General features: G+C 44.5%; 1 protein-coding gene across 1 annotated transcript in view; it reads left to right on the top strand.

The window, feature by feature from the left end:
* Window positions 1-9449, top strand: part of TBC1D9 (TBC1 domain family member 9) — a 110078-nt gene extending 100629 nt beyond the window's left edge. Inside the window, exons 17-21 of the mRNA XM_045798932.2 lie at window positions 2161-2226; window positions 3042-3128; window positions 5941-6015; window positions 6110-6213; window positions 7283-9449. Coding sequence (XP_045654888.1) covers window positions 2161-2226; window positions 3042-3128; window positions 5941-6015; window positions 6110-6213; window positions 7283-8002 — 1052 coding nt within the window. The 3' untranslated portion in view covers window positions 8003-9449. The remainder of the gene's footprint in view (window positions 1-2160; window positions 2227-3041; window positions 3129-5940; window positions 6016-6109; window positions 6214-7282) is intronic.
* Window positions 9450-19630: the final 10181 nt, after the last annotated feature.

The raw sequence follows: 19630 nt of genomic DNA, 5'->3' as shown, positions 1-19630 counted from the left end.
CAGTATTGCTCACCAAATTTTCCAACTAAAGTCCAATGTCTGATATTTTGAATATTGGGGATCTGAAAGAATGAGTTTCTATGTGACGTTGACTCAATAAAGGCCAACTCTGGTAGTTTTATAACTGGAAAAAAGAGAGAGAGAGGAGGCCTACTCCCCCAATGTGTGGGCTACACGAAGCTGAGAGAGAGAGCCAATACATTGAATGACAAAAATGAGATTAAAAAAAATAGGACTGGAGGAAATGATTGGCAACAACAAATTGGTAAGAATAAACCGGAAATCCTAAATTTTAAGAAATGATTATGAAAACAAAAACAAAAAAAAAAACAGGGGCGCCTGGCTGGCTCAGTTGGTGGAGTGTGCAACTCCTGATCTCGGGGTTGTGAGTTTGAGCCGCATGTTGGGTAGAGAGATTACTTAAAAATAAAAAATATTTTAAAAACCCAAAAAACTAGCTAGCGTTTTTACATATGGTATGGTGGATTTAAGCATGGGATCTAGGGTCAGACAAATGTCAGTACAGATCCTGGGCTTGCCACTTACTAGTCTATGACCTTGAATGCAGTACTTACCACCAATAAGCTCAACTTTCCTCATCTGTAAAATCGAGATAATATTTATCTCCATCTCATAGAATTGTGCGAGGAAAGTGAACTACACAAGTTAAATAGCATGGGACTTAACACAAAGCAAGGAATTAATAAATGTCCTTATTTTCATGATGAGTATTAGTTGTTGTGCAAACATCTTGGGGTTTAGTTAACCATGTGGTCAATATGAAACTCCAGAGTGAAAGAGTATAAGAAATTGAACGCAGACTCAGTCTGTATTAGAAGAGTTGAGAATAGCTCCACTATTCTGTGAAGTGGACAAGAGGCTTCTGGAACTCTTCTTCCAGAGAGAGGATATTGATTGACAAGTTGACACATAAGGTAGATGTGCATAAAAGTAGGGAAGGGTTTACAAACTATGTCACATGAGAAAGTGGAAAATAGATAAACTTGCCTTGAAAAGATAAGCTTGAGGGAGACAGCTGCGTTATCCTCAAAATCTGAAGGTTTGTGGTATTGAGGCAACAGAAATATTCTGTTTGCCTTTAAAGAGTAGAATAAGGGAAAGAGCAGTTCTCAACCTTTGAGTCATGGACTCTTGGAGATCTAATAAGGACTGTGGATATTTTCTCCCCCACAAAAAGACATATGGACATAGAGACAAAAATTTTACATTTTAGGGGCTTCATGGACTTTCTGAAGTTGAGATTGCAGGTTAGGGATCCTAAGACAGAAAAACTGCAGAATTTTCAGTATTTAAGAATACATCGGTGGAATGAAATGCCTCTGGTGGTGACGATCTCCAGTCTCTGAGAGTGTTCAAGCAGGTGCTAGACTCCGGTCTTTCATGGATCACAGGAGATGCCTACATTCAGTGGGACATCAGACAAGACAACCCCCGATGTTCCTGCTAACCCAGATTCTGTGATTCCTCTTTTCCCAAAGCTGATTCATCTCCAACTAGGTGCTCTAAGACTAGATATTTACAGAGGATTTTCTGATTCCTGAAATAAATAGGGACTTCAAAGGAAGAAGTAACAGAGTTCTTTTGATTGAAGTGATGGTGATTTAGTGGCAGATAGATTAGGATGAATTAAACTGAAGAAACATTTTGGAGACTCCCAAAACAACTAAACGGGGTTTCTACAATGAGTAATTGGAAGCAATCTCAAACATATTTTGAGATTATTTCTGAATTCCATTAGAGTGCTGAGACCCAGTCATGATTTTTCTTATTAATAATGCATTTATTATGTGCCAGGCACTATTCTAAGCATTTTATATGTGTTCTCACATTTAATTCTCACATTCCTTTGATCCTGATGTCAAGACCACTGGTAGAATCTTCTGTGTATCATCCGGCCTTATACAGGGGAAACAGAGATACAGAGAGGTTAACTCTCTGAAGGGCGTATAGTAAGTACAAAGGATTTGAAACCAGGCATCCTGGTTCCAGAGCTCTTAGCCCAAATATGTGCTGGCCAGACCTTTTGTCACCCAGTATCTTGATTTCAGTTTGCAAAAAGTAGACTTTCCGGGGGAATGCTAAGCCCACAGGTGTTGGCACCACACAATACATATCACATTGGTACTTACGTGATTCTAGGTGCTGCATGCCACGGGGACCTAACGGAGAAACTCAAACTCCTGTACAAAATGCACGTCGTGCCTGGTAAGTGAGCTACACGAGGAGCCCATGTATCTGTAGCTATGACCTGGGGTGTGTGTGTGTGTGTGTGTGTGTGTGTGTGTGTGTACACACACACAAAATCACTGGTCACTAAGGGTGATCTGAATAGTAATTACCTACATCGGTTCCTGAATCAGTAAGTGCTTGAATCCATGGTCATTTACCTGTCCGAGGTATGAGTTGTAATAGAAAAGAGCAGACTTCTGCAAGAGAGAGAACAAATAGCGTTTGGTAACTCATGGGATACAAAGGTTGTAAAAGAGAAAAGAGGGTAGGTCCCTGAGACTTTGAGTTAAGAAGGAATCGTTTTAACACTGATAGAAACAAGTGGGAAAGATGGAGAGGTTCTGAGCTCAGGTTTTAAAAAGGTTGGCCTGTAGCTGGGATATATCTAGCAAACACTTAAAAAATATATATATGAGGAATTAGCATGAAGGACAGAAATAGGGTAGAACTGTAGATTCGAGAATTATCTTTAATTGCATACAGTTTCCTAAAAGTTGGTTTGTGAAGCATTTCACAAAATTTGGGAAAATCTCATAAAAAGGAGATATAAAAGGACACTTTTGTGTGAGGTTGTTAAAAAGGAAGATGGAGTGAAAAATGGAGTGAGCCCCCCCTGCCCCTCATAAGGCTTTAGAGGCTGCAGGCGTTCAGGGCCCCCGGTGATGGGCCCCACTCCACCTTTGTAACGTCAGCTCTCACCCTCTCCCTTGTCACTGCTTTAACAGCTAAAGCACGCTTTCATTGAGGCTCCGTTCTGCCAATCTGAGAATTACCTCTCCTCCTCTCTCTAGAGCCATCTTCTGATCAAGACGAGCCAGATTCTGCTTTTGAAGCAACTCAGTACTTCTTTGAAGATATCACCCCAGAATGCACACATGGTAAGCGACTCTCCTCGCCAGGGGTACTGTGTTTCTTTTCTGCAGAGCCCCCGTCATCGGAAGAAGCTGTCTCCTAAGCTAGTCAGTCAGAGAAGTATACCAATCCAGTTGCCTCGTATGTTACTTTTCACATTTCTGAAGTCGGGCAACCAACTACTGGGGAGCGGCTACTTGGCCCACGGAAGGGACCATGTACACCGTGTCCCCCTGGCTTAGGGAAAACATGGCCCAAAGAGCTATATATTTTGCTCCCCTCTCCCTGCTGTAGTCAGGCTCATTAAGAACATCATCCTGTTAGTATGCTGCTCTCCAGAATCAGGACGTGTCTGCCAGAAAGAATTCTCTTGTATCTGTCTTTGCTCTGTAACAGCCGTCAGCAGACTTGCCCGTGGGCCCAATGTGGTCCATGGTCCGTTTGCACAGCCTGTGAACCAAGAATGGCTTTTCCATTTTTAAATGGTTTTTAGAAATCAGAAGTATAATAATATTTCATGAGGGGAAAATTATATGAAATTTAAACTTCAGCGCCTAGAAATAGTTTTATTGGCATACAGCCAAGCCGCTCGTTTATGTTTTGCCTCTGGCTACTTCGTGCTGCAGGCGTAGAACTGAGTAGTTGAGACAGAGACAGTATGGCCTGCAGAGCCTAAAATATTAACTCTCTGGCCCTTTACAAAATAACCGTGCTGACTGCTGCCTCATGTAGTTGTTAGACGGACACAGACATGACTCCACTCATTGTATCCGTCTGCAGATCTGTAGATCGGCACGTACTGTTTACTTGTGCGAATCTCAGCAGCGTCTCCCATGTTCCCGCTGCGGCCCGTTATTTACCTTCTCACTGGTCATCAGTGAAGCTTCATGACCTCACCCAAGTCCAAAAGTAAATGTGGTTGCTCCTGGGTCCTTTAGCCTCTTAAATCTTGCCATTCGAAAATTAGCACGGTTTAGACCAGCTTTTATTATTATTATTATTATTATTATTATTATTATTATTATCGGAGTATAATTAACATACAGTGTTGTATTGGTTTCAGCTGCACAGCACGATTCAGCAATTCTGTACATTACTCAGTGCTCATCACAATAAGTATAATCACCATCTGTCATCAAACTGTGTTATTATGATTGAGTAGAAAGGGGTGAACCAGATCTAGTCTTCTTCTTATTGTCAATACGAGTTGAGGGTAGGATCTGTGGACAGAATGGTACTCTGCTACTCTGTATATTGTTACCCAGGTGACCTCACGTAGGTCTGGGTATTTCTGAGTCTCGGTTTCCTTCTGGGGAAAATGGAGATGATAGCTGTCCTCTTGGGTGTAGCATGGTAATTTAAGGAGATAATGTAAGAAGGCTTTTCGCATAGTGTCTTAGTATGTCCTATAAATACTCTTAACTTTGTTAGCAGTAGTATTTTGGCTGCAAAATGTGAGCCCTGTCTTTCTTAAATACTCATTTCAGAGAAGGGTCCACCTGTTTCAGAATGCTTCAGCAGTGCTCACATGCCAATAGTATTTAATAATCATCAAAATTTGCTTTTTTAAAAATGTTTTTCAAACTCCAAAATCACTATTGCTTTGTGTTGAAATTCTTAAAATACAATATATAAAATAAGCTAAAGATAATCTTAAAATTTTATGATACAAAGATAACAGTATCTTGAAATATTTCTTTTCTGTCATCTTTATTCATATAACTTGTAATTATAATAATATGTATGTAGGGTATATAAACCTGGGGCCAAACTGCCTATACAGTGTTGTATCCTACTTTTCTCATTTAAAATCTAGTGAGCATGTTACCATGTCATGAAGCGTTCTCTGAAAACATGGTTTTTAAATGGCTGTATTATATCTATTGCATGAACTCACCATATATTAAATATTTTTTAGTATCTACTAGTTTCCTAAATCATTTTCAGCTATTAAGAGGAGAAGAACTTCTTGGTGACATATAGTACACTGAGCTCGCTCTGTCTTAAAAAAGCTGGTGAGATTAACCTGATGCTGAATTCAGCAAAGGTCCCATATCGGGCAAACTGGCCACCGTTTGGATGATTGGAGAACTGCTAGAATGTATTCTGACAGCTGAAAGACTGAATGGGAATGGGGGTGGGGGTTATATGCCTCTCCTTTTTGAAGTCCTTATGTGCCCTGTGATGTCCTAAGAAGAAAAAGGAAAACAGTTATAAGTGGTTTCCTTGAAAGTTATCATATCTTTGAAATACCAGATTATGAGTGTAAGGAATTTTGTAGGATTTTTTTGTTTTCCTTTTTATCAACATAGATCTTTTTTTTTAAGTTCTTGATCTTCTGCAAGGCCTGGCAGAAAACTGGTCTCATGTGTACAAAGTTAAGATGATGATGTAACAGAGAGGGTAGGGAAATCAACATTCACTGGGCCAACACCACCATTTTTTAAGTACGGAAGACTACATGACATCGTTCCTTTAATCCCTAATTCTACACTGAACCCCAGTTGCGAAAAATAATTCTGGGGGAAACCATTACTGAGAAGTAGGCCTATCAGATAAAATATGGAACACGTAGTAAAAGCTAAGTTTGAGATACTTAAAAAATCATTTGTTCAGCCTATGTTCCATGTGATATTTAAGACTCACTTATACTAAAGCATTATTGGTTATTTATCTCAAATCAAATTTAACGCCATGTCCTGGGTTTTGGTTTTGGTTTTGTTTGTTTTGCTGAATCAGGCAACCCGACCTAGAGGTTTTTCTGTTTGCTACAACTGCTGAATCTCTGGGTTTATTATATAATCTTGTGCTCTTTTTCTTGTGAATATTTCTTGGCAGTGGTTGGGTTGGATAGCAGGAGGAAGCACGGAGCAGATGACGGCTTCGTTACAGTGAGTCTGCAGCCAGACAGAGGTAAGAATGTCCTCCTTGGCTAGTTTACCTTAGTGCTGGCGGGACACTTGTTTCTTGACCTTGGAATACTTACTTCTTGACACTTCGGTTTTAGGGAAGAGGGCAAATTCTCAAGAAAATCGTAATTATCTGAGACTCTGGACTCCAGAAAATAAATCTAAATCAAAGAACGCAAAGGATTTACCCAAATTGAATCAGGTAAGTGTTTAACATTTCAGTTTATTCATTGCGAACCTTGGCGCTCTGTTTTCTAGTCATAGAAAAATGTAGCATAAGTACCCCTCAAAGATAATGGTAACTCGGGCTGTTAGGGTCTGTTTGGATCTGTTTTGTGCATGGTTTTGTGCATCAGAAATAGGCTCAGTCGTGAGAAGGTGACCCCTTCAGAGAAATGTGAATCACACAAGATTCCATTTTGAGACTACAAGCACTCTCATTTCAGTTATTAAAAATACCCTCAGATACTCAAAAGACAAGCTCATGCTGTTTTCAGATCACTGTGCTCGGCTATAAAGATATCTAACACATTTTCTCCTTAAGAAGCTGAAATGTCATGAGGCAGATAAAACAGTATAAATAATTGTAACACAAGATGACAATGCTGGGTTTCCTGACGGAGAGCAGATAAGTCACGTGGGTGGGGGCTCATGTCATGGGAGAGGGGACTGGAGCTCACCTTGGGCTGTATACCAAAGCGTGTAGACATGAAATGAGATGAGGCCTGGGATTTACTTATGATACTTGAACAAAGAATAAAAGAGTTAATGGAGCAACTGTCTGACAGTCATTTCTGACTCTAGGTGACAGGTACATGAAGGTTCATTATTTCATTCTTTCTACTTTTATGGATGTTGAAAAATTTTCAAATTAAAAGGAATGGAAACATGAGTAAAGAGACTTTAAGCAACACGTCAATTCATCCGACATCTAGGACTTTTTCTGGAGTCTTTCAGGAGCCCTAATATTTTAAGTTTTTATTTATTTTATTTGACAGAGAGAGAGAGAGAGAACAAGCAGGGGGGATGGCAGGCAGAGGGAGAGAGAGAAGCAGACTCCCCACTGAGGAGGGAGCCCGATGCAGGACTGGATCCCAATCCCGGGACCCTGGGGTCATGACCTAAGCCGAAGGCAGACGCTTAACTAACTGGGCCACCCAGGCGCCCCTAGGAACCCTAATATTAAATAGCTTTCCAATCCACTTCAGTCCTGCCTCTGTGCTTCCCATGAGATGGTCACATCCTTTGTGTTTCTCCGAATCACTTCTCAGGGGCAGTTTATTGAGCTGTGTAAGACCATGTATAACATGTTCAGCGAAGACCCCAACGAGCAGGAGCTGTACCACGCCACGGCTGCAGTGACCAGCCTCCTGCTGGAGATTGGGGAGGTCGGTAAGCTCTTTGTCAGCCAGCCTGCAAAGGAGGGCGGCAGCGGGGGCAGCGGAACCACCTGCACCCCGGGCATCCCAGGCATGCTCTTCCCCAAGAAGGGGCCCAGCCAGCCTTACGTGGTGGAGTCTGTTGAACCCCTCCCGGCCAGCTTGACGGTGGAGGAGGAGCACTCCCTGGGAGGGCAGATGGAGGACATTAAGCTGGAGGACTCCTCCCCTCGGGACAACGGGGCCTGCTCCTCCATGCTGATTTCCGATGACGACACCAAGGACGACAGCTCCATGTCCTCGTACTCGGTGCTGAGTGCCGGCTCCCACGAGGAGGACAAGCTGCACTGCGAGGACATTGGGGAGGACACAGTCCTGGTGCGCAGCGGCCAGGGCACGGGGGCACTGCCCCGGAGCACCAGCCTGGACCGGGACTGGGCCATCACCTTCGAGCAGTTCCTGGCCTCCCTCCTGACTGAGCCGGCGCTGGTGAAGTACTTTGACAAGCCCGTGTGCATGATGGCCAGAATCACCAGTGCAAAAAACATCCGGATGCTGGGCAAGCCCCTCACCTCGGCCAGTGACTATGAGATCTCGGCCCTGTCAGGCTGACACCTGCGCCTTCACTGGGGATGGGGACACGGGAGGGAGGGGAAGGGGTTTTTTGTTTTGTTTTGTTTGTTTGTTTTTTAATGTTCTGTGTTGGGGTTTCTTTCTTCCCTTTAAATTAAATATTTATTAGTACCCGGCTTGAAGCCTAGTGTTTTCATAATATAATACAATGAAAACCGTTGGAGAAATATTTAAACACCTCGATATAGGTACAGTACACTGTCTTGGGGGGAGGGGGATTTACCAGAATACAGTTTGTTCAGTGAATTCCAAAAAAAGATGAATCTGTCCGTGGTATGTGTGTATTTTAACTTCTTAATCTAGCTGTTGAGCTGTAGCCATGGTTTAAAAAACAGTGCTCTTTAATGCTAAATAAGGCAACAGCCATTTGTGTATTTGGGCTTTCTAAATGAAAGTAGACCCGTAAGGAAAATGAATGCCACGAACACAAGAATGTTCCCAGAGGGAAAAGACACTGTCAGCCGAGGGAAATCCTGTACCATCTTAGGGAGCATTCAAAATATTTTTTAATATTTGAAATATATTTCATTAAAGTCCTCTATTCAAAAATCATATTCAACAGATGTTTCCTTTCAAGCAGAAAACATTTGAGGTTCTAAACAATTATGAACATGTAACTGATTTTTACATGACACCAGAATCATGCCTTGTAGTTGATCAACCTGGACCAATACCGGACTGATTTTGCATTAGAAAACCATTCTGATTATTTAAGTCAGCTGACCAGAATTCAGGGAAAATGAACAGTCTTTTGTTACAGAGAATCTGAAAATGGCAACAAAGATGACAGAGGGCTCAGGATTTTTTTTTTTTTTTTCCTGGAAAGAGTAAAAGTACTGATGCTTCTGATACTGGATCTTCAGCCTCTTGTTACTCATTGCAAATAAAGCAAAAACTAAAACAATAAACTTTACCATTTCTATATTCTACATAGATTCGAGAAATTATATACCATGTATCGCCTATGATCATCTTTCCAGTTAGATCAATGTAAAGTAGAGATCGTGTAAACTTAAAAAAAAAATCTGCAAGATAACGTACCTGAATGTTTTAAAGCAGAACTTGTCACTTTATTAAAAGAATAGTATGCTCTATCTATTTCCTGAATGGATGTGGAAAAGAAGACTAGCGCACCTGCACTTTGGATTCTTGCTTTTTTTTAAATTTTATTACTGTTACAGTTTTGCCTTTTACAGATGTTGAAGGTTTTCTCTCCTTGTTGAATCATCATCATGGTCACATTTTCTTTGCTTCTTCACAGTGTTCTTTCAACACATTCCTTTATGATGCATTGTGTTTTTATTTTAGCTCTTGCTGCTGTTTTTTATTTCATTTACAGAATGATTTTTAAACTGTCCAGTGAAGTAGTGTTAACCTCAAGTAGGACAAATGTGAACAAATAAAATACATCAGATATTCAGACACAGCTTTTACCTCAGTGTGTGCGTTCCTGCCTAAGGCAATGACGTGACTCTTCCGACAACTCTGAGGACGGGGGATTCTCTCTGGGCAATCATTTTGACTAAGTACACCAGCGCTTACAGGCAAATATTTTGAGATAAGAAATACCATATGTAGTGATGTGCGTGTGAATGGGTGTATTTAAAATAAGGAAGAGAATGCTTATCAGTTATCTAATTATTTAACTTACCCTGCAGAAGCGATAAAAGCATGAAAATCCCTCTGTTTCATCCTTATTAATACACTGTAGTACCATTTGCTTTGTATCTAGTTGAGTAGTCATTCATTTCATTTAACTTTAAGACAGTTACACATCATTCCATCACTGGTTTCTATCTTGCTGGAGCGCCTGGGTGGCTCAGTCGGTTGGGCGTCTGCCTTCGGCTTGGGTCATGATCCCGGAGTCCTGGGATGGAGCCCCATGTCGGGCTCCCTGCTCGGCGGGGAGTCTGCTTCTCTCACTCACTCATTCTCTCAAATAAAATCTAAAAAAGATAAAAAGAACTATAAAATCTGATACTCTTGCTCACCTCTACCTTGCCAAAATCGAAGAGGGATGGGGGCGGGGGAGAATAAGCATGTGTTTAAATGTGTTGCCCCAGATAAACAAGAGGAGTCAGAATTTCCCATGATTGCTGAGCGGGCTTTGAACAGTGTGTCTCTGAGAGCAGACGTCTGTGTCGATGCCGGATTGTGCTACTGGCCTCCCCCCCCCCACCCCCCCCCCCCCCCGTTCCGACACCCCACTGTGCAACGCCGCAGGAACATACTTACTGCCTAACGCCGTGTTTAGTCCGTCGGCTTCTCTAGGCCGCATGCGGAGGAGCCCCGAGCCTTTGAATTGGTTATTTACAGCTTAGCCCATGAGACAAATAGGCCTGTCAGCTCATCTTCCTCAGCCTGCAGAAGGCAGGCAGAGCATTTTCTGAAAAAAGATTCAAGTTCCTGGTTTGTCTGTAATGGTTGTGTTGTGTCTTTTTAGTATCTTCATGGATTATTCTATTTCAATTGATCGTGATTTACTATCTCTGAGTGGTCCCTTTTGAACTAGCTCTGTGATGATTAGATTCCCGGGCTAATAAACATTACACCCTCCAGACGGTTCTCTTGAGTCTGCCCTCATGGACTTGACCTGGCATCCCAGTGAGCTCTTCGCTACAGAGTGCTGGGCCTTGGCCTCAGCAGGGCTTTTACCTATGAAAACTCAAAAGCAAAAGCTACTGCCAGGAGGAAGGAAGGAACCATCTGGAGCCTGGATGCTAGGGAAACCACAGATCTAGCCTCGTTCCATCCAGCGTCACTTCCAGTCTGATTCTGGATACGGGGGGGGGGGGGGGAACAGCCACGTGGAAGTCCCACAAAGGGAGCCACCGGCAGTGAGAAGGCTCACATGCCAACAGTGTGCTCACCTCCCTCCCAGGTACGTGGTCTGGGAGCCCGAGCAGCCAGACAGAGGGCAGCTCACAGTATGTCCTTGTCACAGCAGGACTCACTTTTCTGTTCCCACAGATTTGCTGGCAGCCTCCCAGTCTTGGGCTGGTCTCGGGGGCCTAAGCGTAGAGCTGTTTCAGTTCTTGACTCTAACAGAGTGAGAGTTGAGGGAGGGGTTAAAATCGCACACGTGGCTCACAGATTTTGACAGCATGACAGAGGATGCTGTAACCACTCAAACTAGCCAGTGCGGAAAATGAATAAACTGTAATACTTTGTATACTCAACGTTCCTCTCCTCTTAGAATACGGACCAGTGCTGAGAAATCGGTCTCTGGGTGGACAGGCAGTGACAGGTCATGACCATTCCTACGTGCTTGTTTATTTGTCTGTAGGAAGTTGGGATGGGACGGGAACATGATTACAGGGAAGTTTTAGAAAGATCCTGTAACAGCAGCGTAAAAGAGTCACTAGAGGGTATGAAGGGAGACTAGAGGCAGAAGAATGACGTGGCCACAGTCCTGCAGTCTTTGTCCTTTCAAACACTTGCCGCAAACAGTGATGTGCACGTAGGAAAGGGTGGCATCATGAACTTACAGCCTTGACCATTTTCTTTCTTGCTTGCCAGTGATGGGAGGAGTAATTCTATCATCCTCAGCCTGACCTATAGCCAAGGGGCTATTTTGAATGACTGCCTTCCAGTTATTAAGAGAAACAGACCCAGTTAAGGAAAGTTGCATTGGAGTTGCCAGGGTCAGGGACTATAAATCGCTACGTAGCCTTTCATCAGAGCATCAGCCTCTGAGTCCCCCTTCTGGGTCACGCTTTGAGGCATGAAGGTCGACCATCAGATATTGTGCAAAGGTGTCAAGGAAAGTCAAGCTGCTGAGAGCCTGCTGAATCTGCCACAGACGGAGCACGCTCTGTTCTTTAAGGACAAGGCGATAGAGCTTCTCGTGCCATGTGGCAGGCAGTGGGGATTGCCACTTTTGTTTTGAGTGATGAGGATAGATCAAATATTAAAATAAGCCTCATAAAACCCTCTTGGACTGGGGCGCCTTGGTGGCTCAGTGGGTTACGCATCTGCCTTCAGTTCGGGTCATGATCTCAGGGTCCTGGGAATGAGCCCCCACATCAGACTTTCTGCTCAGCAGGGAGTCTGCTTCTCCCTCTCCCTCTGCCCCTCCCCCTGCTCATGCTCTCTCTCTCTCATAAATAAATAAATCTTTAAAAAATCTTTAAAAAATAAATCTTAGGGGAAAAAACCCTCTTAGAGCAATGGACAAGTACAAATTTAGACCAATTGCATAATTGGGAACAGGCAGAGGAAGCCAGATGAAGAGGTGTTCAGAAAATCAATGGATAAGTCTTGGTAACTAGATGTGGGTCATATCAGGAGGAATCAAAGATGACTCACATCTCTGGCTTCAGGTTCAAATGGATATTAGTGTTATTAATTAAGCTATGGAATAACAAAGGGGAATATGTTATAGGGAGAACATAGCAAGTCCAGTTTTTGAGGTGCATAGGGAACATCGAGGAAATGAGAGTGTGGACAAAGCTTGGAACTCCCAAGGCACTCGGTACATATTTGTTGAATGAAACAGTTCAGGCAAGAAGCCTGAGCTGAGCTAACCTTCGGGAGTCAACAGCAGACAGATGGGAATTGAAACAGTTGAAGTGGGTGAGCTCCTTCAGGGCAAGCAGGGGAGAAGACAACCTTACAGGATCCTTGCACTACCCATCGTTCACGTGGGCGGCAAAGGAAGGCAGGCCAGGACAACGGATGGAGGCTTTGTCCGAGAGAGAAAAGGAATTCTGGAAAATACTGGTTTCACAGAGACCAGGAAGGGAGGAGGGAATTTTAGTGTGGGTATGTCAACAGATCTACATGTCACAGAGACAGGAAGTACATTAAGAACCAGAGAACATCGTTGGGTTTCAGGAATTTCGTGCCCTCAGCAGAAGCAGCTTCAGTCAGTGCTGAATCCCCAGGTCATACGAAAGTGAAGTCAGATTGGAAGTGAAACAAATGGAGGTGGAAGACTGCACTACTCTTTCATGATGTTTGGGGCTGCAGTGCTGTTGATAAATCCGTAAAGAGAGTGTGTATGTGGCATTTATCTTGCTTACTGTCTGTTTCCCTTCTCAGAGTGTGAATTTCTCCTAAGGACAGGGATTTTTGATCTGTGTCATTCGCTGCTGTACCCTGGGTGTCTAAAGCAGTATCTGGCACATAGGAGGTGGGCGATAATCACGAAATAAGTAAATTCGCCAGACCTATTTTAGGGCTCAAAAGATTATCTCCAGTCCATTCCCAGCCATGTGGCATCAGTCTAGCTGATACCTGTCCTTGAAGGATTCTAAGAAGAGCTACAGGATGTCAGTTTGTAGAGTTCTGGCCTCTCTGTGAAGGGATAGAAGAGGAACCAGTTGTGAATCCAGGAAGCTATAGCTTCGCCCTCAGCCAGGTGCTTCTAGCTGCTTCCAGCTGCTGTGCAGACCTACCTCCCGGCAACCAGGCGCATTAACAAAGCCCACAGGTAGAGAATCCTGGTCCTGCTCACGCTGTGCCTGTCAATTCCTTTGTCTGGCTCCCTAAGCTTTCCTTTTAAAGAACTAGGCTGTCAAGGATATGTTCTACAAAAGGCACAGGGCCCTAAACATCATGTAAAGAGTCTTTTTCCAGAAAACAGTGGGAGATGGTTGATACTGACACAGCAACTGCTGCTCTTCTCGAGTGAGAAGTGGATGCTGTAAGAGAAGCGCCTTCTCCCGGGATGGGCAGCGAAGGACACACATTCCGAGCAGCCCTTCCCCAGAGACATCACTCGGAACTATACTTTTTAAAAGTAGGTTATCCTTAAACAAAAGTGGCAATCCCCACTGCCTGCCACATGGCACGAGAAGCTCTATCGCCTTGTCCTTAAAGAACAGAGCGTGCTCAGTCTGTGGCAGATTCAGCAGGCTCTCAGCAGCTTGACTTTCCTTGACACCTTTGCACAATATCTGATGGTCGACCTTCATGCCTCAAAGCGTGACCCAGAAGGGGGACTCAGAGGCTGATGCTCTGATGAAAGGCTACGTAGCGATTTATAGTCCCTGACCCTGGCAACTCCAATGCAACTTTCCTTAACTGGGTCTGTTTCTCTTAATAACTGGAAGGCAGTCATTCAAAATAGCCCCTTGGCTATAGGTCAGGCTGAGGATGATAGAATTACTCCTCCCATCACTGGCAAGCAAGAAAGAAAATGGTCAAGGCTGTAAGTTCATGATGCCACCCTTTCCTACGTGCACATCACTGTTTGCGGCAAGTGTTTGAAAGGACAAAGACTGCAGGACTGTGGCCACGTCATTCTTCTGCCTCTAGTCTCCCTTCATACCCTCTAGTGACTCTTTTACGCTGCTGTTACAGGATCTTTCTAAAACTTCCCTGTAATCATGTTCCCGTCCCATCCCAACTTCCTACAGAAAAATAAACAAGCACGTAGGAATGGTCATGATCTGTCACTGCCTGTCTACCCAGAGACCGATTTCTCAGCACTGGTCCGTATTCTAAGAGGAGAGGAACGTTGAGTATACAAAGTATTACAGTTTATTCATTTTCCGCACTGGCTAGTTTGAGTGGTTACAGCATCGTCTGTCATGCTGTCAAAATCTGTGAGCCACGTGTGCGATTTTAACCCCTCCCTCAACTCTTGTGGCAACTTTTTTAGGTCTAGAATGAGATGTGAAGGAGAGTGTTGACTTTTGAAGTTTTGGAAGTGAAAGAGATCTTGGTATAAAACAGAATGTGGTCAACATGACATTTCATCAGAAGCCAAAAAGGGAGTCTGAGTGTCAGCTATTAGTCTGGTATAAATTGAAACATCGGGTATCCCCAGTGTGACACAACACGGTATCTCCTCTCACGGTGAGAAGTAAAGAACTGTACTCAGAGCAAGGGAAAAAATAGAGAAGTAACACCTGAATTCCCGGGGTCCTTCTTGAGAGAAGGCAAAGAAATGCTCTTTGAAGCCGAGGAGACATTTGAAAGAGTTCATGAAAAAAAATAAAAGCACAAGATGTTTTAGGATGGGGCACCGGGTGATTTCCTCAGCAGCGGGTCTCCTGAAGAAGAAGCCTCATGCAATCAGGGACTTTGTAAATGCCCGCTGTGGGGGAGTTGGCCGGGCCGTGGGGACTTTCTAGAAGACTTAAGCGAAATATGACATTATAAACTCCTTTGAAAAGGAAGTACTCTGTGACGTAGCTTTAATAACACACACAGGTTGACACGGAGATCTCGGAACCTCCTCCGGAATTCCTTCTTCTTTCTGAATAGGGAGGAGCAAAAGGGAGGATTTTCGTAGCCAGGTTGTCCTCTCGCTGGCTTGCCCAGGCTCGGGGGTTTGCTGTGAGGAGACTGAGCGCTGGAGGTCCTCAGGCCCTAACTGCTGCCACCTCTCCCACCACTGCTCAGCCTAGAGCCCCATGTCAACAGTGCTGACTTGGCCAGTGCCCAGGCCAGGAAAAGATTCGGACAGACTATCTGGAAGATGACAATTCACACATTTCTCCAGCAAAATGTTTACCACGTGCTGAGATTTCTTGAAAAATGATGCTTGGTGGAAAGACTCGTTACTGCACAGCCTGCTACTTTGTTAAATAAAACTCTCTATACCCTACAGGAAGGAAGTCTCCAGTAAACATTACTGCATCTGCAGGAACGTCACATAAGTATACTTAATTATTTTGTTTGCTTTTTACATACAACTCATACACAGATGCAACAATCAAAAACAAATACCCATATTGAACAACAGAAAATTATGTGGAAAGAGTCTTCCTTTATTACCACCTCAACTCCTACCTCACGTGGAGGTAAGCGTCATTGATAGACTGAAGCTCATTTGTCCTATGAATTTAGATACACTTCCATTCTGTGATTCCATTTTTCTTTCCACTCAAGTGTCAGAGCTTCTCATGTTGGAATATATAGATCTACCTCCTTTTTCTTAATGGCAGCACAATATTCCATAGAACAGGAAGATCCCATACCACACCTGCCTTCCCTCTCCCAGTTGATGGGCTTTCACAGTGTGCGAGTCTTCTTATTATAAACTCTGCGGGAGTGAGTATCATTGTGAAGACATTCGAGGCATATAAAAGAATATTTCCTTGGGGTAGAACTGAAGGAGTAAAATGCCCATTTAAAATTGTAACAAATATCTGTCAGAGCGCCTTTCAAAACGCTCCACTTTCTCTCACACTCCCACCAACGGCCAGTGCTGTCTTCTCCCACACTTTCACCAACTTTTGAAATCAACACCCTTTTATTTATTTTTATTTTTTATTCTTTTAAAAGATTTTATTTATTTATTTGACAGAGAGAGAGTGAGGGCAAGCAGGGGGAGCGGCAGTGGCCCTCAGCAACCTTTTAATTTGTATTAATCCAATCAGTGAAAGATGATATTTCATTTTAAGTTGAATTTTTCTCATAATAGGGATGTTGAATATTTCTTGAAATGTTTACTAGTCTTTTAGATTTCTTCTGGATTTGTCTTCCAACCTCTGCTGTCTTGCGTTCTACAACATTGTGTCATTTCCACGAGATCAGATCTGTTTTTGTTTCTCTAGTTCTTACATACCATTCACTATGGCAACAACAGGAGGGTAAAATGAAAGAAAATGAGCAGGTTATTTAGCATAATGAATTGCTCCACCTTCTCTGGAGGCTAGTGACTTTCCAAATGGCAAGTGTATTTTTTTTTAAGATTTTATGTATTTATTTGACAGAGAAAGCACAAGCAGGGGGAGTTGCAGAGGGAGAAGGAGAAGCAGGCTCCCCGCTGAGCAAGGCGCCTCACTTTTGGGGCTCTATCCCAGGACCCTGGGATCGTGAACCGAGCTGAAGGCAGACGCCCAACCGACTGAGCCACCCAGGCACCCCTGGGAAGTGTATTTTTCAGTGGTATTCGTGGGGCACCTGGGTGGCTCAGTCAGTTAAGTGGCCGCCTTCAGCTCAGGTCATGATCCCTGGGTCCTAGGATCTAGCCCTGAGTCAGGCTCCCTGCTCAGTGGGGAGTCTGCTTCTCCTTCTCCCGCTGCCCCCCCCATGCTTGCACACACATGCTCTCTCTCTCTCTGAAATAAAAAGAGTCTTTAAAAAATAAAGAAATATTCTTATTCTTAAGAGCCTCCTTATTTGCCACAGAGCAGACCAGCCGGAAGACCTCTAGTTACACCTGTTCATCTGCATCCCACACACCCTAGTTCATGTCTATTCTTTTGTGTCCCACTAGGGGGTAATGTCGGGCTAAAGAGACCCACGTTTAATACATTCTGGTTAAAGTTTCACTTCTCCAGCCAAAACTAAATGGATCCATTTCCCGTTAATGCTCCAGACAATTAGGGCAGAGAGAGAGAGGGCAGAGCTTTGAATTCAAGTGTAGTTGAGGTGATATTATGGAGAAGAGCTTGACAAGCGCCACCTCGTGCAGCATTCCGCAGACAATGCGCCCTATTCTGTTACGAAGGAACAGGAAGCCAAAAGACCAAAGGAAGAAAAGATGAAATAGAAGGGAGATGCTGCCTTCTGTGACGCAAACATTACCTAACACATAATATTTCCACAGCATTTTATTTTTGCTTAAAAGGTAATTTCTTCTTGGGTTCATGGCCTTAAGCTGGCAAAAGTTCCCTTTCCAGCCCTGCCCGCGCCAGCCGGTCTCATGGGACCTGGAGTTCACCCTCTGTACCCGGGGTGCTCTGGCACCTCCCATTGGGAGAGGGCCTGGGGCACAGGTGACCCCCTGGTGGCCTCCCCTGACAGTCATAGCTCAGGACACAGTGGGCGGAAGCCAGTTTTCTGCACAGAAGCGTGTACTGAAGTCACGTACCAAAGCTGAGCCAGCTCGGACGACTCTTCAGCCTTGAAAGGTCCCCCATGCCTCCAAGGTCACTTTGTTCTATTGCACACTTTTTATTTTCTCTGCAGAGGAAGCCACCTCAGTTGCTCTCATAAAAACTCCTTTAAAAACAGGGTAAATCCAAAGAAACTTAAACAAAGGTCAAGATGATCCAAATTAAAGGAGACAGCCCTTTAAGGATTCACAGGTGCTACTTTTAAAAATAATAAGGCCCCAGGGCACCTGGCAGGCTCTGTCAGTAGAGCCTGTGACTCTTCCTCTCGGGGCTGTAGGTTCAAGCCCCACATTGGGTGTCGAGATTACTTAAAACTAAGATCTTTAAAATAAAATAAAAGAATAAAGCCTCCACCTTGCCAGAGGGGTCAGTATCGGGTCAGCCTTCAGCATGAGAGTTCACGGACAGCCACACCAGCAGACAAGCTGGGAATGTTCTTTCCCAAATATGGGGACAGGGGAGAGGGAGAGAGAGGGAAAGAGAACATACCTGAGAGGACATATGAGCTCGCTGAGTAAAACAGCCATGCCAAGTTTCAAAGACATCAAGAGTCCAGGAGGCTGGCCTCCTTAGAAACGTCCCCATTCTATTTCTGATGGGCACCCCTGACCCTGAGGAGCAGGGGTGCGGCAGTGCTGGGAGCCAGGTAGCCTCAGTGGGGCAACCGCGGGCTGGCGCTCCCCCACGTCCTCCGTGCCTGGCTCCCCCCGCACAGACGGAGCCTTTGGAAACCAGAAGCGAAACTGTTCCCCAGGGTTGAGTCTATTACCTGAGAGCTTGGTGGGAAAAAAGAGTAACAATGAGGCCAGGGAGCTGGCAGGCAGAGGACAGATCAGCGGAGCCACCGCTTATGGGAGCAGACATCCTCCCCCCCACACCTCTGCCCTTTCCAGATCGACCCCCTTCTTCATCGTCTTTCTCTCCCCACCCCCTCCCTCCACCAACTGCAGCTGCCATTCAGACTCTTGTGAGAAAAAAACTAACCTGGAGATTTTAGGGACCCCTCTGGTTCCTAAGAGGAAGAAAGGAAAAGATTCAGTAAAACCACTCAGAGAAGCTAACCTTGTGGGCAGACTCTACGCCTGATATCCGTCCTTCCTCTGCCTGTACTTAAAAATACATATTATTGGGGCGCCTGGGTGGCACAGCGGTTAAGTGGCTGCCTTCGGCTCAGGGCGTGATCCCGGCCTTATGGGACCCACATCAGGCTCTTCCGCTATGAGCCTGCTTCTTCCTCTCCCACTCCCCCTGCTTGTGTTCCCTCTCTCGCTGGCTGTCTCTATCTCTGTCGAATAAATAAATAAAATCTTTTAAAAAAATACATATTATTGAATATAATCCAGCCTGACATGCCATGAATCAGAGAGCTGTTTGGGTCCAGTACTGTCTCAGGCATGAGCACCTGGCGTCCTGTCTTGGGCCCCATGGTTTAGTGGCCCTGCTTTGTCCACCCGCTCAGGCTGTACAGCTCCCTAAATACCACTCCAGAAGGGTCCCAGAGCCTGGTCCGTGGAGCTGCATTTCCCTCACCACCTAGAGCACATTCCAGAACCAGGCCCCATTATTCCCTGCCCACACAGCCCCCACACCCCTGCTCCCATCCTCCTGAGAGCAGATCCCTGGGTCCTAGACGTGGGCCACCTAGAGCAGAAGGGTGCCTGTGAGTCCCCTGTTGGGAGGATTGTTTATGGAGCTTCATGTATAAGATGGGGTGTCACCTCACATGCGCAAGGCCACTAGTGGTGAGATTTGGAGCGGGTGATATTAGAAAGGGGTGGGCTTAAGGCAGCACCCAAAAATGCTTATGGTG

Source organism: Ursus americanus, chromosome 13 (assembly GCF_024610735.1).
Source record: "Ursus americanus isolate L20-20 chromosome 13, mUrsAme1.1.p, whole genome shotgun sequence".
In the NCBI taxonomy this organism is placed as follows: domain Eukaryota; kingdom Metazoa; phylum Chordata; class Mammalia; order Carnivora; family Ursidae; genus Ursus; species Ursus americanus.
Note: the sequence above shows the minus strand (reverse complement) of the source record. Positions and strands in the feature narration are given on the sequence as shown.